This window comes from Bos grunniens, chromosome 5, assembly GCF_055505025.1.
Source record: "Bos grunniens cultivar Pamir isolate PY7600 chromosome 5, Bosgru_T2T1.0, whole genome shotgun sequence".
NCBI classification, from domain to species: Eukaryota; Metazoa; Chordata; class Mammalia; order Artiodactyla; family Bovidae; genus Bos; species Bos grunniens.
The window spans coordinates 48350192-48377792 of NC_141169.1; the positions used below are offsets into that span (position 1 = coordinate 48350192).

Here is a 27601-nt window from a genome sequence, read left to right on the forward strand (position 1 = left end):
AGATTGCTGGGAGAAATATCAATAACCTCAGATATGCAGATGACACCACCCTTATGGCAGAAAGTGAAGAGGAACTAAAAAGCCTCTTGATGAAAGTGAAAGAGGAGAGTGAAAAAGTTGGCTTAAAGCTCAACACTCAGAAAACTAAGATCATGGCATCTTGTCCCATCACTTCATGGCAAATAGATGGGGAAACAGTGGAAACAGCGTCAGACTTTATTTTTTTGGGCTCCAAAATCACAGCAGATGGTGATTGCAGCCATGAAATTAAAAGACGCTTACTTCTTGGAAGGAAAGTTAGGACCAACCTAGACAGCATATTCAAAAGCAGAGACATTATTTTGCCAACAAAGATCCGTCTAGTCAAGGCTATGGTTTTTCCAGTGGTCATGTATAGATGTGAGAGTTGGACTGTGAAGAAAGCTGAGCACCGAAGAATTGATGCTTTTGAACTGTGGTATTGGAGAAGACTCTTGAGAGTCCCTTGGACTGCAAGGAGAGCCAACCAGTTCATTCTGAAGGAGATCAGCCCTGGGATTTCTTTGGAAGGACTGATGCTAAAGCTGAAACTCCAGTATTTTGGCCACCTTATGCGAAGAGTTGACTCATTGGAAAAGCCTCTGATGCTGGGAGGGATTGGGGGCAGGAGGAGAAGGGGACGACAGAGGATGAGATGGCTGGATGGCATCACTGACTCAATGGACATGAGTCTGAGTGAACTCCAGGAGTTGGTGATGGACAGGGAGGCCTGGCGTGCTGGGATTCATGGGGTCGCAAAGAGTCGGACACGACTGAGCAACCAAACTGAACTGAACTGAAGAAGGTCAGAGAAGCCTGGCATGCTGCAGTCCATGGGGTCACAAAGAGCTGGGCACAACTTAGTGACTGAACAACAGCAACTCAGTTTGAACATATATTTGAGCACCTATAGTGCTCAGTGGGCTACGAGCTGGGTAGAAGAGGGATTGTTTTAGGCTGCAGGTGGCCACCTTGGCCCTCCAGAACCAACCTCAGTGGTTGATTCCACTGACCTCTGAGACTTTCACCATCCATCTGTGTCCCAGGTCCCCTGAGGCTACACCAATTTTAAGCTGATTCTATAAGGTCACTGGCAGTTGATGAATTACTATGGGGTCGCACAGAGTCGGACACGACTGAAGCAACTTAGCAGCAGCAGCAGCAGGAGAAAGTGGGGATTCCCTTGTGGCTCAGATGATAAAAGAATCTGCCTGCAATGTGGGAGACCCAGGTCCAATCTCTGGGCCAGGAAGATCCCCTGGAGAAGGCAATGGCTACCCACTCCAGTATTCTTGCCTGGAAAATCCCATGGACAGAGGAGCCTGCCGGGCTACAGTCCTTGGGTTTGCAAAGAGTGGGACACGACTGAGCGACTAACAGTTTCATCTTCCCAACAGGAGAACCTAGTGGTTGTGTCCCCACCCCACCCCTGCCACTCCCCCAGGATGAAGTAAAATCTAGAGGCTTTTTATATGAAGTTCACTTCACCAGCAAAACAAAGTAAGCAATCAGTTCCTCTTCTGCTCAACTGGAAAGCACACTAAAAGCTTTTTCAAAGACACTAGATGATGGCTCAGAAGAGGCAGAGCCTTTTAAATCCAGTCTTCCCTGCCATTCAGCAAAGGTATATTTATTTTGGGACAAGTCCATCATGAAGGGCACACAGGAAAAATTCACAGTGGGTGGAGGTTTGGAGAGTATCTACTCTCTGTCTGAAAGATTCATGTCTGCTGAAGAGGGAAAAAGATGGAAGATGTTGCTTCTCATCTTCTCATGGATCAAGAAGGAACACTGGGAGTGCTGCTCGGCTTCTCACGGGGAATACGTACAGCTAGGAGGCAGCAGTGGCAACGCAAGACACTGGAGACTCAAGGACAAAGAACTTAAATTGCCGATGACTACTGTTAATCTTGTGAAGAATCCCTGTATAAGCCGCTTAATCTTTTCTTAGACTTCAGTTTGTTTGTTTTTTAAGTGCAATGAATACAGAAGATTGTTTCACAGTTTGCTATGCAAAGTAATTAATAAAACACACAAAACTGTCTATCCTACACTGCTCATCAATAATTCCTAAAAATAATACAAACTCTTCCATTGGCAATACAAATGTAGCTTTTAAAATTCGATAGACATGTTTTCATTAAAAAGCTAAGATTTTAAGTACGTTCATGAGAATTCTTAACACATAGAGATATATACCAGGGAAACTGCAGATAGAAAATAAGGTGAAGTCTGACTTACCAGTGATGATGAAAGGAGCCTTCAGTGTAACCTAGAGCCCTGGGATAATTTACCTGGATATACTGCCACAGATGACGGAGCAGAGTTCCGTGTTGTGCAAGTACTGGATGGCTTTAGATGTTCCTATTAATACACCGATTCGAATGTGCCAAGACAGTGGGGCTGTGTCACCCTGAAAAGACAACAGTGGTTGGTTTCGTTGTATTTTCTGAGTAAAAACCATGTTTGTATTCACTACCTCGGTGTATGCTAGAATAAACTCTAATGATAAAGAGGTGGGTGAATCAATATTTTAGTTAACCATAACCTATTTTTAATTCAAGATGGGTTTTCCTCTACTACCCATGCTGGTTCTGGGTCCCTTTATAGGCAATGAAAATACCCAATAATTTTAATGTTGCATACATTGAAATATGGCTAATAAGATAACTATGCTTAAAATTTCACTGTATAAGATTTTTAGATTATTTGTGGCACAACAGTGTGGGTAATTGAGAATAATCTGTTTTTATTCTCATCTTAACTGCAATTTTACAAATTTGGAATCTATTTTTTAACTTATCTTTCAAAAACATCATAAGAGAAACCATGGCATTTATTCAGCCTCCTTCTTTTTAAGTGATATAGGTATCACTTTTATGTCTACCCTCCATATTGAATGGTACTTTGCATAAAGTTATGCAAATAAAAATTACCTGCTCAATAATGGTAGTTGACATAAACTCATTTGAGACATGGTACCAATGAGGAGTGAGGACCCAGCAACTCTTTTGGCCACCATTTTGCACAACACACAACAACTCGGGTATTTATGCAACCTTCTAAGAGTAAGAAATTAATTCATGGGGAAGTCCTCTACTTTCTTGGGAAACCCACTGTTGGCATCCCTTCACATGAACACATGTTGGCCTCCTGGTTCTCTCAGAAGGTTTCAGCAGCTCCCTCAGGGCTTAGAGGGTCAGAATATCAGGCAGAGTGATGGATATGACTTACTACACACTGTAATCTGTCAAAGAGTGATCCATTTCTCATATATGGATAAACCAGGCAAAACTTTTCACTCTCTGTAAAATATGCAGCCAACTCCAGTATGTTCGGATGACGGAACCTTGAAACAAAAGATTTTTTAAATCTATCAAACTGGTTATTCAAACAGGAAATGAACAACACCCTGTTTGGGGGGTGGTTAGGTGGGCTGTGGAACAGGCATAAAGCGGAATATAAATCTGGCCAAGGGAGAGGGAATTTCACTGGACACGTGACAGTTTTCCTTCCAAATTGGCTTAAAGTATTCTAACAAATGGGCTTCCCAGGTGGTGCTAGTGGTTAAGAACCCATTTGCCAGTACAGGAGACAGAAGAGACATGGGTTCAGGAAGATCCCCTGAAGGAGGGCACAGCAGCCCACTCCAGTACTCTTGCCTGGAGAACCCCATGGACGGAGGAGCCTGGTGGGCTACAGTCTATTGAGTGCAAAGAGTTGGATACGACTGAAGTGACACCACACACACATGCACACATTCTAACAAATACCAGCTAATATCCAAATAGGACAGAAATGTTCAGAAATGAGAGTTCTTAAGATTTGGGATGTTGGGAGCTTTATAATATAGAAAACAATATTCAATATTACCTTATTTTTATCAACATAAAACCCAATATAACTTATTTTTTACATAAATAAACATAATGCAACTGAAATGATCCATTTCATTGCTTTTGATATACATGTGCAAGTAAAATCACCAAAAGAGAAGAGTACGGAAGACTGTTTTCATTTATCCATTTACTGAATGCTACTGTGTCAGGGACTAAAGTACTAGGCACCAAGTCACACAATTAAGAGACATCCAATGGCTTCATTAAGTTTGTATCGTTACCTAAGATCCATGTGACTAGTAAAATCTGATGTTGAAAAACACACCACTGATTTTTAAATCACAGAATTCTATGTCCGTATTGTATACATTTTTCAGGTTCCTTTTTAAACTATTTCTTGAGGGCATGTGTCATCACAGTGAAAACCAATGTAACCCTTGTAACAGCTATGAAATACAAAGCATGTGAAAGTCACACATACTGTGAACTCAGTTCAACAATTATTTACTGAACACCTTTTATGTCTTAGGCAAGCTTAATTGTTGTTGTTTAGTTGCTAAGTTGTGTCTGACTCTTTTGCAACCCCATGAACTGTAGTCCACCAGGCTCTTCAAGGCACATTTGGGGATATTAAAACAAATAAAGCTATTTTTTACAAAAAAAAAAAATGGTGGTGTATATAAAGTCCTATTACTCGTTTCTTCAGTTGTAAAGCTTACCTATGAAACATATGTGTATACACACACATCTATATAATACATACATATATATTCTTGGGCTTTCCTGGTGACTCAGACAGTAAAGAATCTGCCTGCAATGCAGGAGACCTGGGTTCGATCCCTGGGTTGGGAAGATCCCCTGAAGGAGGGCATAGCAACCCACTCCAGTATTCTTGCCTGGAGAATTCCATGGACAGAGGAGCCTGACAGGCTATACAGTCCATGGGGTCGCAAACAGTTGAACATGCTGCTGCTGCTGCTGCTAAGACACTTCAGTCGTGTCCGACTCTGTGCGACCCCATAGATGGCCTCCCACAAGGCTCCCCCATCCCTGGGATTCTCCAGGCAAGAATACTGGAGTGGGTTGCCATTTCCTTCTCCAATGCATGAAAGTGAAAAGTGAAAAGTGAAAGTGAAGTCACTCAGTCGTGTCTGACTCTTAGCGACCCCATGGACTGCAGCCTACCAGGCTCCGCCGTCCATGGGATTTTCCAGGCAAGAGTACTGGAGTGGGGTGCCACATGAGTGAGCGACTAAGCACACATACATCCCTTCTGAGTCCCTCTGTTCCTACGTCAAGAAAGGGAGTGTGGGTGTATGTACGTGTGTACGTGTGTGTGTGTGTGTGTGTGTGTACATAAACATATATGCAATACATTAAGTAGTTCCCTTAATTTTATAACCAAAAAAAAAACTCATGCTCAGGTCTCAGCTTAGATTTTACTTTTTCCAAGATGTCTACTCTGCCACCCACCCCTCCCGCAAATTAGCATTTCCTCTTCCCTCAGCACTCTGTGTATGTGTGAGCATGTTCGGTCATGTCCAGCTCTGTTGTGATCCCACCAACTATAGCCCACCAGGCTCCTCTGTCCATGGCATTTCCCAGGCAAGAATACTGGATTAGGTTGCCACTTCCTTCTCCAGGGGATTTTCCCAACCCCTGGGGATTTTCCCAATCCCTAACAGGGATTGAGTCTATGTCTCCTGCATTGCAGGCAGATTTTTCTACCACTGAGCCACCAGGGAAGTCCTCAGCACTCTGCACCTGCTTATTATTTAACTTACTGAAACTATCTGTTGTTTGTGCAGTTCTCTCCTAATTCCACTCCAGACAGTATGTTCTAATGCCTCTGACTTATTCACCAGTAAAAGTCTAAGAAGAGAAAGGGTGAGTATGACTTAGGAAATAAGTTGGATCTTGCAAAAAAAAAAAAGTAGCATCTACCTCAGTTTCCTCATCTACAAAATGAGGATAGTCACAGGACCAGCTCAGGCCTGTTGTGAGGATTAAAGAATGAATACACATGAAGCACTTGGAATAGCGTTAAAGCTAAAGAAATATTAGCAGATGGCATACCAGAAACATCCAATGCCATAATGTTGTTAATTCTAAAGTAATACGTAAATGCCTCAGAAGAATAAATCCAAATGGATCAGGTATATAAGTGAAAATATAAAGGTACTTGAAAAAATGGCAAAATTATTTTAAAACCTCTCAGTTGGAGAGATCTATAAACTATAATATAAAACCTAGAATCCATAAAAGAAAATATAGGTTAAATTCAACTACATGAGAACCATCTCCAAATGGTACAAAACTAGAATAAGCAATGACAAATGAAAATGGGGTAAAAATAATTATTTGTATCTTAAAACATAAAAATAAAGCTAATTTTCTCTACTATATGAAATGCTCTGACAAACTATTAAGAAAAATACCCAACAGTCTGGTTAGTGGGAATATAAATTGATACAGTTTCTATGGAGAACAGTATGGAGATTTATTTAAAAACTAGGAATAAAACTACCATATGACCCAGCAGTCCCACTACTGGGCATATACCCTGAGCAAACCCCAATTCTAAAAGACACATGTACTCCAATATTCACTGCAGCACTATTTACAATAGCCAGGACATGGAAGCAATCTAGATGAATGAATAAAGAAGTTGTGGTACCAAAAAAAACAAAAGAAGAAGTTGTGGTACATATATACAATGGAATATTACCCAGCCATAAAATGGAATGAACTCGAGTCGGTTGCAGTGAGGTGGATGAACCTAGAGCCTGTTATACAGAGTGAAGTAAGTCAGAAAGATAAACACAAATATCGTATATTAACACATATATGAAAGTGAAGGGTGTCTAGAAAAATGGTACTGATGAACCTATGTGTAGGGCAGTAATAGAGATGCAGACATAGAGAACAGACTTGTGGGCACAGTGGGGGAAGGAGAGGATGGGGTAAACTGAGAGAGCAGCACGGAGACATACACGTTACCATATTAAAATAGATAGCCAGCGGGAATTTGCTGTATGGCGCGGGGAGCTCGACCTCCCTCTAGTTACAACCTAGAGGGGTCAGATGGGGTGGGAGGTGGGAGGGAAGTTCAAGAGGGAAGGGACATATGTATATGCATGGCTGATTAATGTTGATGTATGGCAGAAACCAACACAATATTGTAAAGCAATTATCCTCCAATCAAAAACAGAAAAGATCCAACAGTCTAATAAAAAATGGGCAAAGAACATTAACAGGTATTTCACAGAAAAGGAAATAAATCTCTTTATATGTAAAAAGATTCATTCATCATAGAAAAAGAAATTTAAACTATACTGAAAAACCATGTCCACTTAGCAGATCAGAAAAAACTGATAAAAGAATAAATGCTATATTGGCAAGAATATGGGGAACCAGGCACTCTTATATATGACTGGTGTTAAGTGTAAACTAGTATAGTTTCTACTGAAGGACAATTTGGTGGCATGGAACATGACCCTATAAATTTATTTATATGAAGTTTTCTTAGATATACTTTAACACATCAGATCAGATCAGATCAGTCGATCAGTCGTGTCTGACTCTTCGCTACCCCATGAATCGCAGCACGCCAGGCCTCCCTGTCCATCACCAACTTCTGGAGTTACAAAATAACAATATATAAAGTTTTCTCATTGTAGCACTATTTTAAGTAAAAGATTCAGTTGAGTTCAGTTCAATTCAGTCGCTCAGTCATATCCGACTCTTTGCGACCCTGTGAATCGCAGCACGCCAGGCCTACCTGTCCATCACCAACTCCCGGAGTTCACTCAAACTCACGTCCATTGAGTCAGTAACGCCATCCAGCCATCTCATCCTCTGTCGTCCCCTCTTCCTCCTGCCCCCAATCCCTCCCAGCATCAGGGTCTTTTCCAATGAGTCAACTCTTCGCATGAGGTGGCCAAAGTACTGGAGTTTCAGCTTCAGCATCATTCCTTCCAAAGAAATCCCAGGGCTGATCTCCTTCAGAATGGACTGGTTGGATCTCCTTGCAGTCCAAGGGACTCTCAAGAGTCTTCTCCAACATCACACTTCAAAAGCATCAATTCTTCGGCGCTCAGCTTTCTTCACAGTCCAACTCTCACATCCATACATGAACACTGGAAAAACCATAGCCTTGACTAGATGGACCTTTGTTGGCAAAGTAATGTCTCTGCTTTTGAACATGCTATCTAGGTTGGTCATAACTTTTCTTCCAAGGAGTAAGCATCTTTTAATTTCATGTAAAAGATTAGGAAAATCTAAAAATCCATTGATGGGAAAATGGTAAATTACATTATAACACAGGCACACAAAAGTGTACGTGAAAGTCGCTCAGTCATGTCTGAGTTTTTGCAACCCCACGGACTAAACAGTCCATGGAATTCTCCAGGACAGAATACTGGAGTGGGTAGCCTTTTCCTTCTCCAGGGGATCTTCCCAACCCAGGGATCGAACCTAGGTCTCCCGTATTGCAGGCGGATTCTTTACCAGATGAGCCACAAGGGAAGCCCCAAAATACTGGAGTGGGTAGCCTATCCCTTCTCCGGAGGATCTTCCCAACCCAGGAGTTAAACTGGAGTCTCCAGCATTGCAGGCGGATTTTTTACCAACTGAGCTATCAGGGAAGCCACAGCACACAATGGAATACTAAAATAAGCAAAGTGAACAATGTGTGTATGCTGTCTCTTGTGTGCGAAGAGGAAAGTAAGAAAACAAAATACACATATGCTTACAAATAAAATATTTCTGGAAAGACATATAGGAAACTGATAACACTGTTGCCTTTGGGAAAAGTGGCTGGGTGGCTGGATGAGAACATGGAAGAAAATCTCTTCTTGGCTTACTCTTCTGCCCTTTTGGAATTCTGGAGTGTCTGAATTTATTATTTATTCATAAGCAAAAAAATAAAGCTTAAATATAAAAACTTTCTTATTACAATTTTGGTTTTAGTTTTTTTGTTGACTAAATGATGTATTAAGTTTTTATGCTTAGCCTCTAACATTTTGATTTCTGATCTTGGGTATAAAAGGAGAAGGATTTAGGATAATACCTCCCTCCCCCGAATTCACATATTGGTTTAGGAAACATCTGAAAAGAACATTTTCTATTTGTAAAGGGTGATGACTGAACTCTATAGGGTTAGGGGCCTTCGATGAAGCAGGCTGCACAGCTGCAGATATGAATATATATGAAAATGAAGTCATTTTAGTTTGTCTCCAAGGACTTTCAGGCTCATGAATGAATTCCCAGAAAATAATATGCACATCAAAAGCACTTGATTTCTTTGTCTAAACTCTCTTCCAGAAGAGGTTTATATTGATGAAACAGTTTCTTGACTGGAATGTCTCTTAAGAAAGAGGAGCAATGGTAAAATATATACAATTCTAATGTTCTAAGAATCATTTTACATTCAGTCATGTTAGCCACACATGATTTAATCCACTTCCTTGTGACAGTTTCTTGTTAAAATAGGCTCAAGTGAATTATGTAAATAGTATATTTTTAAATGTATTCCAAAGAATATACCAAAGCAGATGTCAAAAATTTACCCAGTGTTCTAACCTCCAACCCGCATTTATTAAATGCCAACCATGCCAAGCTCTGTGCTGTAGAATCAAAGATGAACAGAGATGAAAACCAGGCACAAGGGGAGAAATTTCAAGCAATATACTCACAGTAGCAAAACTTCAAGCTCAGACAAAAACCTCTTCCATTGTTTCTTACATTGCATCTTTCCCCCCTAAATACAGAAAAACAAGGAAAAAAAAATAAGGAAAGGATCTATTTCTGGTACTCTTAACCTAGGGTCTATGAAATCAGACACTTTTTGGTATAAACGCATATGAATGTTTTTCTGGGGAGAAAATCCTTAGCTTTCAAAAACCCATTAAAGCCAAAACAGATTTAGAACCGCTGCTTCTGAATTAAAAGTTTTTCATGAAATGTATCAGATTGCTGCATTTTATATTTAAACCTTTTCACCGTATTTTGTATACACTTACATAAATTCGAAAATATTTTATGTAGTCGAAGAAAATCTCATGACAGAAACTCCCCACTTGATCTCAAAGAATCCAGATTGTGATCCTACTTAGAAGTGATTTCAATAATTAGGCATTCATGACTTGGGTCACTTGGCTGTTGGTTTAAGTTTACCTTTGTATTAATTTTGAAAAAAAAAGGTGTACTAGGAAAATGAAAAACTTAACTCTTTACTTCAAAAAAGCTTCAGAAGCTAGCCCAGTGCCTGACATATGGACAAATTAATGAATTCAATAATATTATCTGGAGGACTTCTTCTGTACCTGGCACTATCTTTGATGGCTTCCTACATCTTACAGCGTTGCATGTCTCTGAATCTCAAATGCCTAACTTCTCCCATGAAAGGGTTAAAGTGTGTTCCAGTTACCATATGTAAATTGCTAGAAAGGGCAGAGTTTTTAGAGTTCTCTGTGCTTAGGAACAAAGGGAGAGAAAGCCAACAGGAATCCTGGAAGCTATTTTCTAAGTTAACCCAAGAAGTCAGAAGCAATAAACTCAGCCAACAAATCATTTTCAAGGACCACATTATGGGAATTTATATTTAAAAAAAACCACAGTACTGAGAACCAAGTGGACTGGGTCTCAGGCCCACCTCTATGCTATGCTATGCTATGCTAAGTCACTTCAGTCGTGTCTGACTCTGTGTGACCCCGTAGACAGCAGCCCCCCAGGCTCCGCCGTCCCTGGGATTCTCCAGGCAAGAACACTGGAGTGGGTTGCCATTTCCTTCTCCAATGCACGAAAGTGAAAAGTGAAAGTGAAGTCGCTCAGTCGTGTCCGACTCTTATCGACCCCATGGACTGCAGCCTACCAGGCTCCTCCATCCATGGGATTTTCCAGGCAAGAGTACTGGAGTGGGGTGCCATTGCCTTCTCCACAGGCCCACCTCTAACACTCACTATTTGTGACTTATTGTCACTGAACCTCCCTGGGGTCTGCGTTTTCTTAGCCTGAAAATGTGAAGGGTCAGCTTTTGTGTTCATGCTACCCTACCAGTCTTGCTGCTTCAAAGTGTGTCCTGTGCAGGAGGAACACCAGCTTCTCCGGGAGCTGGTGGGAAATGCTGAGTCTCAGGTCACTACATGAACCCACTGAATCACAATCTGTGCCGTAAGATCCCAGGTGATTTGGATGAATCTAACACATCTAGTACATCGCCCAGCCTCAGGCCCTCTAAGAAAGGTTACTGAAGTTAAGGTCCCAACTGTTACAAAACTCCATTTCTTATTAACCAAAAAAAAAAAAAAAAAAGGCTCTGTGACTAAAGCTTCATGAAATTATCTCATTGTTTTTCCTGATGTGTGTATAGGACTTTGTTCAACTTCTAGATCTTGGGTAACTTTGCTACCTTCTATCTTTTTACTAATAGTGAATTGCAACTAAATTCATAAAGACAGCATATGTGCTTCTTTCAATTCCCCTAACAAACATTTATTGAACAACTACTATAGGCCAGGCCCTGTAATAAGGCACTGAGATACAAACATACATAAGAGCTCTCTAAAGAAAACCATCCAGTCCACTGGGAAAGGCAGATAAAGAAGGTGATACTAAGAGATAGTGCTATTTTGCTGTGGCCACAAGGAGGGGTTTCCCCAGTGGCCCAGTGGTAAAGAATCTGCCTGCAATGCAGGAGTCGCAGGTTTGATCCCGGGGTCAAGAAGATTCCCTGCAGGAGGGCATGGCAACCCACTCCAGCATTCTTGCCTGGAGAACCCCATGGACAGGGAAGCCTGGCGGGCTACAGTACATGGGGTCACAAAGAGTCAGACACGACGGAAGTGACTTAGCACACACACAGCTGATATACATACAGCTGATTCACTCCGTTGTATAGCAGAAACTAACACAACATTGTAAAGCAATTATATTCCTTTTTTAAAAACAAAAAACTTTCCTGGTGATTCTAACATTAGACTGGAGAATACAGGTTTCAGCCCTATCCACTTCAGTTTACACGTCTGAAATACCCTCTGCCAGGTCTTTCCACCTCTAGTCTAATTCCTGCTGTCTTTCCTCCAATTTCCAGTTCATCATCCAACCTGTAATCAAAGTGATATTTCAAAACACAAATCTAGTCCTTTCACTCTCCTACTTAGAAAGCACCTATGGACTTGACCTCTTTCCAGTATCACCTGCTGCCACTACGTTCACACTAAACGCTCCCACACTAAATTCTGCTCTACCAGTCTGGTATTTGTGAAAAGACATATGCTCCCATGCATGCCCCCGTAGATCTTGGCACCTGCTATATCTTCCATCTTCCCTCCCTGCCTGGCAAAAGTCTCTTTGTCTTTCAAAATCAAGCTGAGAGGTCACTTTCTTGTATCCATTTTTCCATTTGATTACTGCAGACACATTTATTGAGTAGTTACTCTGTGCCAGGCACTCTTCGGGTGCTGGAGGCACCAGCCTCTCCTCTGGCTGTCTTCTATGTGCTCCCATGACCTTTAGGGCAAATCTCTGCTCAGGTACTTGTCACGCTACAACTTAATCTTTTCTTCACCTGTTTCCCCCACAAGACCGCGAACTCCTAGAGGATACAACTATGCTTTCCTGGCTGTTCTCGGCTGTGTTCCAACCTCCTGCTCTGATGGTTGCCTTGCTGCCCTTGAAGCCTCCTCTTTCCTGCTCTCCTGGACTGTAACTGAAGACAATTTAGTAGCACCAAATACCAGCCTATGGTTTAACCTGTGAAGCAGCCTGGAGAGGGCAGGAAAAACTGGAGCAGACCGACACAATCTGACCATCTTAAGCAAACTCCCAGTGGCCCTAAAAGGCTTCTCAGAAAAGTCTTTCTCAGGCCATACACCTGGGGAGGGGAAGGATTTAACTCCCACATTCCTGCAAGACAGGCATTCATTTCTTAGTCATTTCTCCAGTCACCTGAGGTCATATATCTTATTTCCATTTATGAAATTTTATTCTCCAGTACACCTCCTTTCAATGCTGATGAAAAATGACACATTTTAATATGAAATATGAGCAAATAAATGGAATCGATATCCTGTGATAGTAATTCTTTCCATACCTGTTTAAATAATTTAATGGCATATGTTCGGTTTTGGATTTCCACTCTGTATACCTCAAAAATTTCCCCTTCTCCGATTAAAAAGTCTTTGTGGAAATTTTTGGTTCCTTCTACGATGCTGTGAAAGCTGATGGAGGATTTTAGCAATATTCCTTAGGAAGGAAAGTAGGGAGAAGATAAGTTATCTTTCTGCTTTTTAAGAATCAGCCATCATTATAAAGAAACAAGACCTCCCTATTAGAAACAAATCAGAGTCCAGTGAAAAGTCAGTAGAGACATCCCAGGAGCCAACACCAAAGCCTATCGTGAGCTCTCTTGACTCTCATTTGGGTCTGGCTCCCACCATCCCACAGAGCAAATAGCTTCTTAGATACTCAAACAATAACACTGTGATTCTATCACCTTTCCAAAGAGATTAGCCAGACAACTTAGTTGGGGTAATTTTCCTAAGGTTATTTCCTTGTCATTAGATCAACAGATTACTGGTGACCCATGATGAACCCCAAACTAGTAAAAAAAAATATATATATATATATTGAAGTTGAAATCTTACTATGTCTAAATAATATTCGCTAAGCATGACTGGTAGAAATATTTCTCATGAGCCAAATCCAACTTACTTCCCCAGAGTAAATTGGGAAGATGCTTCAGCTCTTTAAGAAAATCATCTCAAGCAGAGAATGGGAGGAAACATTTCAGAGGTAACCAAATGCAAATTCAAAGGGAAAAGCCTAAATAAATCCTGCAGAGACCAATTCTGGCTATACTTAACACATTTCCTGTTTCATTTGGACCTTTTTGCAAAATCTTAAAAGACCATGGGTGGTTCAGATGAACCTGCCTGCAATGCAGGAGACCCGGGTTTGACCCCTGGGGGAGCCCCTGGAGAAGGGAATGTCATCTCACTCCCATATTCCTGCCTGGAAAATTCCACCAACAGAGGACCCTAACAGGCTACTGGACCATGGGGTGGCAAGTAGTTGGATACAACTGAGCAACTAACACTTTCACTTTCAAAAGACCATAACCTTATCTAACTTTTTAAATTCTCTTTTGAACCAAAGAAGCATCAGATCTGGTGGCGAAGACTAGGCAAAGCAGCCTTAAACAGCCACTAAAGTTTATCAGGCTGATTTCCAGATAGAAGGAAACTATTCTCTCAACTGATAGAATAGGAAAGTTGATGTGGCAAATAATTGTTTTTCATAGTGACCACCAGCACCGCTTTACAATAACCGCTAAAGATTTCTCTACAAGTGCAATGAAAATTTCTAAAAGTATACAAAACTCAACATAATTTTTAAATGTCTTCCTATGACACATAAAAATAGCAAATGTCATGAAATTATAAGTGAGACCACAATTATGCTCTTTATTGGACAATGAACTTGTAAAATAATAGCAACATATCATCCATCAGAACAATGGATTAGTCAAAATTGAGACTATTTTGATATCTATGAAAAATTTATCCTGAACCTGCATATTAATGGTTACCATGTTTATTGGATATGTCTAAATGTCACTTAAAGGAATTCATGAATTCACTTAAAGGAAAGCATGATTTAAAGGAAAGTTGGTTTGTTTGTTTTTTTTTACCTTTTTCATTACGTTCAGGAATAAGAACATTATCCACTGTGACATTGGCTGTTTCCTAAAAGAAGAAATACATATTAAAGTAATTCAATTTCATAAGTCTAGAAAGAACAGAACCTCAACAGAAATCCAAAGCTACCCCTGGGACTATACAGTGCAAGAAAGTGGAATATAATTTAGAAGAAAGCTAGTAGAATGCAAAGTTATTTTATTCTATTCAACAGTATTCACTGCCATATATATTTAAGGCTTCCACACCAACGCAGGCTTCCACACCAATGCAGGACGCCACACTAATGCTAAAAAATCAAGTATCAATGTCACAGTCAGTTATAGTCAATTTTAAATGACTTCTAGTCCTATAAAACTGATTATCTCTAATTTGCTTTAATAAAAACTAACAATAACATGGAAAATGTCAACTAGAACAGGAAAACTAAAAATTGAGTTAAGACAAATACATAACTCACAGTACTCTTAAATGTTCTATGACTCATCTCTGACAGATCACTGAGAGGAGAAAGCCCTCAACTCTTCAAACAGTTACCAAAAAATGGCAATCCACTCCAGTATTCTGGAGAATCCCATGGACAGAAGAGTCGGGTGGGCTACAGTCCCTGGGGTTGCAAAGAGTCAGACATGACTGGGTGACTAACACACAATCTCCTGAATTCCCAAATAAGTGAAGAAGAATGAGAACGAAAGCTTTCCTGGCTTTAAAAAAGTAGCTGCAAATAACAGCATTTTTCTGCCTCATAACTTCACTCCTTACACTCGATTATAGATGCAACAGAGTTCAAGGGTCATTATCTATGCACACACATTCTACCTTTTGTAACATGTTTGGAAATTCTTTCTCCCGATGACTCTGCTCTATAGGATTCAAGGTTGCTCCTGAAAGAGAAATGAGGGAAGTTAGGTATAATAACTGTTATGTTCTTAACAAACACTTCTTTTTTCTTTATTACATTGTGAAATAAATACCTTGCTAGTAAGGTTCATTTCTAAAGCTCAGTTTCATTCCCATTGAATGGTTACAAATGTCCATACGTGAAAGAGCTTTCTAATGATCAAATATAAAAACATACTTTTGTTCACTTAGAACATAAGCACCTATCTTTTTGTTTGTATTTTTTATTTTTTTTAACAAAAAACATGTGGCATGCAGGATCTTAGTTCCCTGACCAGGGATGGAACCCATGCCCCCTTGCAATAGAAGTGTGGAGTCTCAACCACTGGACTGCCAGGGAAGTCCATCAGCACCTATCTTAAATTATTCTTCAGTTCAGTTCAGTTGCTCACTTGTGTCTGACTCTTTGTGACCACATGAATCACAGCATGCAAGGCCTCCCTGTCCATCACCAACTCCCGGAGTTCACTCAAACTCATGTCCATCGAGTCAGTGATGCTATCCAGCCATCTCATCCTCTGTCGTCCCCTTCTCCTCCTGCCCCCAATCCCTCCCAGCATCAGAGTCTTTTCCAATGAGTCAACTCTTCGCATCAGGTGGCCAAAGTATTGGAGTTTCAGCTTTAGCATCATTCTTCCAAAGAAATCCCAGGGCTGATCTCCTTCAGAATGGACTGGTTGGATCTCCTTGCAGTCCAAGGGACTCTCAAAAGTCTTCTCCAACACCACAGTTCAAAAGCATCAATTCTTCTGAGCTCAGCTTTCTTCACAGTCCAACTCTCACATCCATACATGACCACTGGAAAAACCATAGCCTTGACTAGATGGACCTTTGTTGGCAAAGTAATGTCTCTGATTTTGAACATGCTATCTAGGTTGGTCATAACTTTCCTTCCAAGGACTAAGCATATTTTAATTTCATGGCTGCAGTCACCATCTGCAGTGATTTTGGAGCCCAAAAAAATAAAGTCAGCCACGGTTTCCACTGTTTCCCCATCTATTTGCCATGAAGTGATGGGACTGGATGCCATGATCTTCGTTTTCTGAATGTTGAGCTTTAAGCCAACTTTTTCACTCTCCACTTTCACTTTCATCAAGAGGCTTTTCAGTTCCTCTTCACTTTCTGCCATAAGCATGGTGTCATCTGCATATCTGAGGTTATTGATATTTCTCCTGGCAATCTTGATTCCAGCTTGTGTTTCTTCCAGTCCAGCGTTTCTCATGATGTACTCTGCATAGAAGTTAAATAAGCAGGGTGACAATATACAGCCTTGACGTACTCCTTTTCCTATTTGGAACCAGTCTGTTGTTCCATGTCCAGTTCTAACTGTTGCTTCCTGACCTGCATACAGGTTTCTCAAGAGGCAAGTCAGGTGGTCTGGTATTCCCATCTCTTTCAGAATTTTCCACAGTTTATTGTGATGCACACAGTCAAAGGCTTTGGCATAGTCAATAAAGCAGAAATAGATGTTTTTCTGGAACTGTCTTGCTTCTTCCATGATCCAGCAGATGTTGGCAATTTATCTCTGGTTCCTCTGCCTTTTCTAAAACCAGCTTGAACATCTGGAAGTTCACGGTTCACGTATTGCTGAAGCCTGGCTTGGAGAATCTTGAGCATTACTTTACTAGTGTGTGCTGCTGCTGCTGCTGCTAAGTCGCTTCAGTCGTGTCCGACTCTGTGCGACCCCAGAGACGGCAGCCCACAAGGCTCCCCCGTCCCTGGGATTCTCCAGGCAAGAACACTGGAGTGGCTTGCCATTTCCTTCTCCAATGCATGAAAGTGAAAAGTGAAAGTGAAGTCGCTCAGAGATGAGTGCAATTCTGCAGTAGTTTGAGCATCCTTTGGCATTGCCTTTCTTTGGGGTTGGAATGAAAACTGACCTTTTCCAGTCCTGTGGCCACTGCTGAGTTTTCCAAATTTGCTGGCATATTGAGTGCAGCACTTTCACAGCATCATCTTTCAGGATTTCAAATAGCTCAACTGGAAATCCGTCACCTCCACTAGCTTTGCTCATAGTGATGCTTTCTAAGGCCCACTTGACTTCACATTCCAGGATGTCTGGCTTTAGGTGAGTGATCACACCATTGTGATTATCTTGGTCGTGAAGATCTTTTTTGTACAGTTCTTCTGTGTATTCTTGCCACCTCTTCTTAATATCTTCTGCTTCTGTTAGGTCCATACCCTTTCTGTCCTTTACTGAGCCCATCTTTGCATGAAATGTTCCCTTTGTATCTCTAATTTTCTTGAAGAGATCTCTAGTCTTTCCAATTCTGTTGTTTTCCTCTATTTCTTTGCATTGATTGCTGAGGAAGGCTTTCCGATCTCTTCTTGCTATTCTTTGGAATTCTGCATTCAGATGCTTATATCTTTCCTTTTCTCCTTTGCTTTTCATTTCTCTTATTTTCACACCTATTTGTAAGGCCTCCCCAGACAGCCATTTTGCTTTTTTGCATTTCTTTTCCATGGGGATGGTCTTGATCCCTGTCTCCTGTACAATGTCACGCACCTCAGTCCATAGTTCATCAGGCACTCTATCAGATCTGGTCCCTTAAATCTATTTCTCACTATATTTCTCACTATATTCTTACTGTATAATCATAAGGGATTTGATTTAGGTCATACCTGAATGGTCTAGTGGTTTTCCCTACTTTCTTCAATTTAAGTCTGAATTTCTCAATAAGGAGTTCATGATCTGAGCCACAGTCAGCTCCTGGTCTTGTTTTTGTTGACTGTATAGAGCTTCTCCATCTTTGACTGCAAAGAACATAATCAGTCTGATTTTGGTGTTGACCATCTGGTGATGTCCATGTGTAGAGTCTTCTCTTGTGTTGTTGGAAGAGGGTGTTTGCTATGACCAGAGCGTTCTCTTGGCAAAACTCTATTAGTCTTTGTCCTGCTTCATTCCATATTCCAAGGCCAAATTTGCCTGTTACTCCATGTGTTTCTTGGCTTCCTACTTTTGCATTCCAGTCCCCTATAATGAAAAGGACATCTTTTGGGGGTGTTAGTTCTAAAAGGTCTCGTAGGTCTTCATAAAACCGTTCAACCTCAGTTTCTTTAGCCTTACTGGTTGGGGCATAGACTTGGATTACTGTGATATTGAATGGTGTGCCTTGGAAATGAACAGAGATCATTCTTTCATTTTTGAGATTGCATCTAAGTACTGCATTTCAGACTCTTTTGTTGACCATGATGGCCACTCCATTTCTTCTGAGGGATTCCTGCCTGCAGTATTAGATATAATGTTCATCTGAGTTAAATTCACCCATCACCTTACTGGTGATAGAAGCAAGGTCCAATGCTGTAAAGAGCAATACTGCATAGGAACCTGGAATGTCAGGTCCATGAATCAAGGCAAACTGGAAGTGGTCAAACAAGAGATGGCAAGAGTGAACGTCGACATTCTAGGAATCAGCAAACTAAAACTATTCTTAGATATCATCAAAAATATTAAAGTATGAAGGTGAGAATTGACAAGAAGAAAGCAACACTGTTATCAGTTTTCTGCACATATATTTAAAACTTTTACAATTATGGGATTATATCCCTCTGGCTTAGTTTACTTGTTATCCTATCTTGCACCATAAGGTATTAGAGGGGTGTGTGTGTGGGTATGTGTGTGTGAGAGAGAGACCAACCACAAACGCCCACACTCTCCCCAGCTGGACTATTACTTCTGTCTGTTATGGTTCTGCCTGAACTAAGGAAGTCTGTGGTGGCTTCCTACAAAAAATTTAAGCTGCAGTTACTTTGCAGTTACTTCTGATGTTTTGATTCAGACTTTAGAAAAGTTTTATTTCATTTTCTAGTTTTAGATTGTATTCTAGTGTTTCTTAGATTGTTTTGCTTAGAAGACTAGCAACAAACACAATAACAAACCTTGAACAAAACTACAAACCAATTAGATCAAACAGACCTTTATAGAACATCCCATCCAAAACACAATATACTCATACTTTGCAATTGTACACTGAACATTCTTCAGAACAGATCATGCGTTAGGCAGTAAAATGAGCCTTAATAAACTTGGAAGGATGAAATCATACAAAGTATATTCTCTGACCACCTGGAATTAAAGTAGAAATCAATAACAAAAGGAAGTTTTTGAAATTGACTAACACATGAACGTTAAACACCAAATTCATAAATAATGAATGAGTCAAGAAGTCACAAGGGAAACTAGAAAAAACTTTATGATAAATGAAAACAAAAACACAACATGCCAAGATTTATGGCATGCAGCAAAAGCAGTGCTTAAAGGGAAATTTTTTTGCTGTTAATGCTCTCCTTTAAAAAGAGGAAAGATATCAAATAAATAGCCTAAACTTTTGCATTGGGGAATAAAAAAGAAGAGAAAACTAAACCAAAGGAAGCAAAAAGAAGGAAGAATTAAGATTGGAGTGGAAATAAATGAAACAGAAGAACAGAATAGAAAAACAAAAGAGAAAAATCAATGAAATCAAAGTTGGTTCTTTGAAAATATAAACACAGTTGACAATCCCTTAGTTAGACTGACCAAAAGAGAAAAAAAGAAGACTCAAATTATCATAATTAAGAACAAAAGACATAACTACTGACCTTACAGAAATAAAATGAATTATAAGGGAATACTGTAAACAACTATTTGTCCAAAAACTAGATAAATGATATGGACAGATTCCTAGAAAGACACAGACTACCAAAACTAAGTCAAGAAGAAATAAGCAATATGAATGGATCTGTAACAAGGGAAGAAATTTAACTAATATTTTAACACTTCTCATAAGGAAAAGCCCAGGTCCAAATGGCTTCACAAGTGAACTCTACCAAGCATTTAAAGAAGACTTAAGACCAGTTCTTCACCAATTTTTCCAAGACAGAAGAGGAGGAAACAATTCCCAAATCTCTTTGAGGCTAATATTATTCTTGTATCAATGCCACACAAAACAGCACAAGAAAACTATAGACCAATAACCCTTATAAATGTAGATGCAAAAATGCTCACCAAAATATTAGCAAATTAAATCCAGAAACAAGAAAGATGAGATACTATGACCAAGTGGGATTCATCCCAGGAATCCAGGGTTAGCTTAATATTTGAAAACCAATCAATGTAACACACATTAGTAAAATGAACAAAACTCATAAAATTCAATAACCTATCATGATAAAACTCTAAGGAGAAAAAAAATTCCTTAATTTGATAAAGGGCATCTGTGAAAAACCTGCAGTGAACATCATACATAATAGTGAAAGAAAATGTTTTTCCCTTAGATCAGGAACAAGAAAGAAGGTCTAGTCTTACCACTTTTATTCAATGTTATACTAAAGGCTTCTGGCAGGACAATTAGGCAAGAAAAATAAACAACAAACATTCTGAGAAAGGTATTGCTGTATAGAATAAAATTTGAAGTTTTCAGGTTGCAAGGAGACTAAAAGCTATTATCCTGTTGTTGCATATAAATAGACAAGGCTTCATTGTTGGATAAAATGGAAGATTCAAAATGGCTCTCCTAAGAAGCCAGCAGAAGGCTGTGGATTTCATGTCCAAACTAAAAGACCGGGCTTCGCTGGTGGCTCAGAGGTAGAGTCCGCCTGCCAATGCAGGGGATACTGGTTCCATCTCTGGTCCAGAAAGATCCCACTAAGCCTGTGTACCACAATCACTGGTTCTATGTGCTGAAACCCACGTGCCTAGAGTCCATGCTCCACAACAGGGGAAGCCATCGCAGTGAGAAGCCTGTGCACAGCAACTAGAGTAGCCCCTGCTCAACTAGAGAAAAGCCCGCATAGCAACCAAGACCCAGCACAACCATAAAAAAATAAACAGAATTATAAAAAGGAAAATTAAAAGACAACCACTGACCATTGAGATTTACATGCACAATGCGATATGTAAGGACATATGCATGCATGCTAAGTCACTTCAGTCATGTCTGACTCTTTGGGACCCTATGGACTGTAGCCCGCCAGGCTCCTCTGTCCATGGGATTCTCCAGGTAAGAATACTAGAGTGGTTCGTCATGTCCTCCTCCAGGGAATCTTCCTGACCCAGGGATCGAACACACATCTCTTGTGTCTCCCGCACTGCAGTGGATTCTTTACCGCTGAGCCACAGGGGAAGCCTATGTAAGGATATGCATGCCAGAAATATAATGATAGCAAGTAAAAATTCTAGTTTCTTGAACAACTTGGTTATGCCCTGAGATCTGAGGGCATGTTTCCTGGATGTGAAGACACTACCTAGTGGCAGCCACCTGAATTGCAGGAAAAATGCCTGGGAAGAAATACAAGGCCTTTCTCTGTAACAGTCAAGTCCTCTACATATGAGCCTTCAAACTGAGAACTTTCAAAGATGCAAACGTGTTCCCTCAATGTCAGGTGTTAATTGCAGCTTGCCGTCCATTTCCTGTTGCTAACAATCCTTCAGCTCTACCATCTCCTACCTCCTCTCTCTCTTCCAGTCAGTGACTCTTCTTGCCTGTTCACTCACTGCCAGGCCCTGAATGCCAGCTGCTGTACTAGACCACTGTACCTTTCAAGGTCCTGTACTATAAGATTAAACATACTTTATTTTTTGTGTTTGTTTGCTTTTTATGTTTTATTTGTGTGAAAAGTATTATAAACCTATTAAGTACAATACTTTTTAGCTGATAGTGTGAGTTGGGTACCTAGGCCAACTTTATTGGACTTACAAACAAATTGGATTTACAAATGCACTCTGGGAATGGAAGGAACTCTTTGGTATGTAGGGGATTTACTACTCAAAAGAACTTCCAAATATAGAAAGTGATCTCTGGAGATTGGAATATGACATGCCACAAAACCCTCTAACATGAAAATCACTCCCCCAAATGAAACAATTTTAAGGAAAAGTAGACAAAAATAGATTATTTGGATAATTGATAACTCTGTTCATGGTAACAAGAAAGAAAGACTAACTTTTTAGTCTTTCAGTTAGGAGCTCCAACTCCTGACTCAGTGAGTTGATGTCATAGGAAACACAAGTGTAGCAAATTACACTTAAATGTTTCCAATGTGGGACTTTCCTGGTAATCCAGTAGTTACAAATCCACTTTCCAGTGCAGGAGACTTGGATTCAATCCCTGGTCAAGGCACTGAGACCCCATATGCCCAGGGGGTAACTAAGCCCACGTGTTGCAATTACAGAGTCCACATGCCTCAACCAAGACCTGATATGGCCAAAAATAAATGTTTCCAAGGAGTCATCACCTGGCTGCTTTTAATAAGCTATATAATTAATGTTTATAAGATTAAAATTCAAAGCATTTACTCAATAAATTCCAACTAAATAATGCTATTTTCCCTAGCAAAGGATTCAGAACAAAACACTCCTTTTCACGTCAAATTTATCTATCTTCTGGTATTAGGGCAGTATATTGTCTTTCCACCAATCAACTAATCCCACGTTTTAAAAAACGAAGGGATTTCCCTGGTGGCACAGTGGATGGGAGTCCACCCGCCAGTGCAGGGAACACAGGTCTGACCCCTGGTCTGGGGGGATCCCACATGCCTCGGAGAAACCGGGCCCATGCACCACAAGCACTGAGCCCATGCTCTAGCGCCCACAAGTCACAACTACTGAGTCCACACACTGCAACTCCTGACGCTTGTGCACTTAGAGCCTGTGCAAGAGGCCGTACAAAAGAAGCCACCAAAACGAGAAGCCCGTGAGCCAAAACCAGAGAGCAGCCCCTGTTCACTGCAACTAGAGACAGCCCGAATAGAGCAACAGAGATCCAGCACAGCCAAAACTAAATAAACAAAAGGAAGGGAGGAATCAAAAAAATACTCAGGAAAAAAAAAATGAAATTTTGCATGTGCCACAGCCTTGGAGTCAAACCAAAGATGTGGAATTTTTGTCCACATAATTCCCCATTGCATAAACAAACAACATGGAGCGTGAGAAGACGCTCTGCAATCAATTCCAGAAAACCGAAGTATAAAATATACTGAAGTATAAAATATATTGGTGTGAGTCTATACTGTGAACAACCAGTGGCATGGGTGGTGAAGGTGGCTGGACAAGGCTCAAATAATGAAAAAGCATTACTTTACAGCTCCCAGAGACTCAATGGCACTTTACTAGATCAGTCAGTGGCATAGTGAAGCATTCTGCTGTATAAAACTCAGTGAAGAAATAGTGTGCAACAGACACAATGTATTAGCCAAGTTATACATATATCACTAATAGGATAATATCATGCTAGAAACCTATGGGAACTGTCTAATACCTGCTGCTGCTGCTGCTAAGTCGCTTCAGTCGTGTCCGACTCTGGGTGACCCCATAGACTGCAGCCCACCAGGCTCCCCCGTCCCTGGGATTCTCCAGGCAAGAACACTGGAGTGGGCTGCCATTTCCTTCTCCAATGCACGAAAGTGAAAAGTGAAAGTGAAGTCACTCAGTCGTGTCTGACTCCTAGTGACCCCATGGACTGCAGCCTATCAGGCTCCTCCGTTCATGGGATTTTCCAGGCAAGAGTACTGGAGTGGGGTGCCACTGCCTTCTCCAGTCTAATACCTAGTTCATGTGAAAACCCTACAAAATAAAAGTCACTCTGAAGCTACAGTTTTCTGGTACAAATCTCTCAGGATTTCTTCTCATGTGTGTAAAGCTTCTTTAAGTGATGAGACAGTGGCTTGCCTGGACTAAATATATTATCAAACAGCATGTGTGCAAATACACAGAACTACAAATATGCCTAGATGAAAGATTCAAAGAATAAGGCTGCTGATCTAAAGGACTTTCCCACCTAAGAGTCCTGCGTCCATAACCTAAGACCCAAGATAACTCAAGATCATTCTTGTCAATATCAATGAATCCAAAGTGGAATAAACAAAACAAGGTACATTAGGAGATTATTTTATTTGCAAAGACTGTACAGGGAAAACTTCACATGCTTTACTTTCCAGGTAACTCTAAATGTAAGGAATGACACAGCGTCAGAAACAGAAGACAAAGAGAGGGAAGAAGCAGGACATGGTGAAATAGATGTAAACAGGTAAAGCAAAGTTAGAAGCCATGGCATAAACTCAACAGTGACAATAACAGAGAAATTCCAGGGTTATTCTGGAGGTTATCATTTGCACCAAAATACACAGATGGTTGCTGTTGTTTAGCTGCTAAGTCATGTCCAACTTTTTGCAACCCCATGGACTGTAGCCCACCAGGCTCCTCTGCCCATGGGATTCTCCAGGCAAGACTACTAGAGTGGGTTGCCATTTCCTCCTCCAGGGAAGCTTCCCGACCCAGGGATTAAACCCATGTGTCCTGCATTGGCAGGAGAATTCTTTATCACTGAGCCACCAAGAAAGCCCTAAAATACACAGGGGAAATTCAATTATTTTTAATTTGTTATTATAGGGTAAAATAAATTACAGCATTATTTTCATTTTACTCATATTGTGGTTCTGATCATGTTTATGACTCAGTTTCAGATTCTTGGAAAGAGAGCTGATTCTCTTAACTAAGTAAGAACATTTTAAGAAGTATAACTTGTAAATAAATTTTAAAAAGCAACTATAAAGTGGTGGAAAGGAATCTGTTGTATAAGTTAGGCAATAAGAAAAGAAAGCATCACAAAAATATGAAGCTGCAAACTCCCTTTCAGGAAAAGCCGTAGGTAAGTAATCACTGACATACAACATGACTAGTCAATGTCTTGGATAAAATACAATATTTACAAGTTACGATTTATATAAAATGAACCAAGAGCAATATCATTTGAATCAATGCTTACCATAATTTGCAATTAAATGGATAGCTCGATGATGCCCCATCTCCTGGAGGATCTGTAAAAGGTCACCGATGGTCTTGTTTTTCTGAGCCCAGGACCAAAGCAATTCTCTTGTTCCACTTTTACCTTGGTCTACGTATTTTTCAATGTGACGAACATCCAGCCAGCTGCTTGAAAGCCGCTCCGCTGTGGAAATTGTAATAGGAAGAACCAAAGAATAATTTACTTTCATTGGTATGTTTTATTACCTTTTATTTACATTTACGTTTTGAACTAATTTTAGCACGTACTCCTTTAACTTCCCCTAATGTTAAGAACTTACATAACCACAGTCAGACCCAGTGGTTACTAAGCTGCAAGTGCAAGTGAAAAGTCACTCAATCATGTCCAGCTCTTTGCGACCCCATGGACTATACAGTCCATGGAATTCTCCAGGCCAGAATACTGGAGTGGGTAGCCTTTCCCTTCTCCAGGGGATCGTCCCAACCCAGGGATCGATCCCAGGTCTTGTGCATTGCAGCAGATTCTTTACCAGCTGAGCCACAAGGGAAGCCTAAGCTGCAAACCTCATTCTATTTTCACCCATTTTTTTATTGATGTCTTTTTTCTGTTCTAAGATCCTATCCAGTTTCTCACATTTCAATTACTCGTTATTTCTCCCTGGCTTCCCTGGTGGCTCAGAGGTTAAAGCGTCTGCCTCCAATGGGGGAGACCCGGGTTTGATCCCTGGGTAGGGAAGATCCCCGGGGGAAGGAAATGGTAACCCACTCCAGTACTCTTGCCTGGAGAATCCCATGGATGGAGGAGCCTGGTAGGCTACAGTCCATGGGGTCACAAAGAGTCGGACATGACTGAGCGACTTCACTTCACTTCACTTCTCCTTAATTTCCACTAATCTGATGTTCCTCAATCTTTCCTTGTTTTTCAGACAGTGAAATCCTTGTATCCTTCTCTGTGCATAATATCAAGAGGTTCGTGATGCCCATGTCTTATTACTGCCTATGTTAATCTTGATCCCCTGGCTAAGGTAGTGTCTGCAGGTTTCTCCACTATAAAATTATTATTAATTATTTTAAACTAATAACTATGTTGGGGGAGATACTGGAGACTATGGAAATATCTTGCTTCTCAGATTTTGCCTACAAATATTTGCAACTACAGTGGTTCTTATTAATCATAATCATTACTGCAGGATTTGCTTAATGGTCTTCTTCTATTTCATTCTTTTCCATCTATGTTCATTAACTGGTAATTCTGTAAGAAAGTGTTGTTTCTTCTTCTCCATTTGTTTAGGTAATTAATTTATCAATGTGGCCTCATGAATATTTATTTTATTCTACAAGTTAAAATCCAATACTATCATTATTTATTTTGCTGCTACAATTGCTCCAGCTTTGTCCATTCAGTTTGGCTTCTGTATTCTTCTGACAAGCCCTGTCATTTTTGGAACAGTTCCTTATTTTCTGGCTATACAAGTTGCTCCAGGTTCATTCTGCATTTTTTCTCCTCGTCTTCAATATAATTACTTTTCCCAAGAGTCCCGGTTCCTTTTCTTGGATAATGGTGCTTAGAAAGCAAGAACTAGATGCTAGAGGTATTCCCTGTTGCTAGGAAAGTTATGACCAACCTAGACAGCATATTAAAAAGCAGAGACATTACTTTGTCAACAAAGGTCCGTCTAGTCAGGGCTATGGTTTTTCCAGTGGTCATGTATGGATGTGAGAGTTGGACTCTAAAGAAAGTTGAGTGCCGAAGAATTGATGGTTTTGAACTGTGGTGTTGGAGAAGACTCTTGAGAGTCCTTTGGACTGCAAGGGGATCCAACCAGTCCATCCTAAAGGAGATCAGTCCTGGATGTTCATTGGAAGGACTGATGTTGAAGCTGAAACTCCAATACTTTGGCTACCTGATGCAAAGAGCTGACTCATTGGAAAAGACCCTGATGCTGGGAAAGATTGAGGGCAGGAGGAGAAAGGGGACCACAGAGGATAAGATGGCTGGATGGCATCACCGACTCACTGGACATGGGTTTGGGTGGAATCCAGGAGTTGGTGATGGACAGGGAGGCCTGGCATGCCGCAGTTCACGGGGTCGCAAAGAGTCAGACACGACTGAGTGACTGAACTGAACTGAACTGAGGTCCTCCAAGCAGACAGAGCTGGGAAACACATACATGTAGGTTCTCTCACCCATACATCTGTATTTTTCTATAGGTACACATATGAAAAGCCACGATTTTCTACTGATTCCTTTGATCCAAGTCAGTACCATATGGCACATTTTAGTCTTGTCTCGTGTATAGTTTCATTCTCACACAGTAAGAAACTGCTCTCATTATCTACAATATATTTACTGTTTGTTTCCTTCTACCATGTACATAAAGTACTTTCAGAATGGCTAACCCAAA

General features: G+C 40.5%; 1 protein-coding gene across 1 annotated transcript in view; it reads right to left on the reverse strand.

Annotated features, from left to right (window-relative positions):
• Positions 1–27601, reverse strand: part of IRAK3 (interleukin 1 receptor associated kinase 3) — a 66763-nt gene that overhangs the window by 23583 nt on the left and 15579 nt on the right. Inside the window, exons 2-8 of the mRNA XM_086400143.1 lie at positions 25198–25380; positions 15377–15441; positions 14551–14605; positions 12952–13103; positions 9554–9618; positions 3253–3367; positions 2313–2431 (exon numbers count right to left, since the gene is read on the reverse strand). Of these exons, the coding sequence (XP_086256269.1) occupies positions 2313–2431; positions 3253–3367; positions 9554–9618; positions 12952–13103; positions 14551–14605; positions 15377–15441; positions 25198–25380 (754 nt within the window). The remainder of the gene's footprint in view (positions 1–2312; positions 2432–3252; positions 3368–9553; positions 9619–12951; positions 13104–14550; positions 14606–15376; positions 15442–25197; positions 25381–27601) is intronic.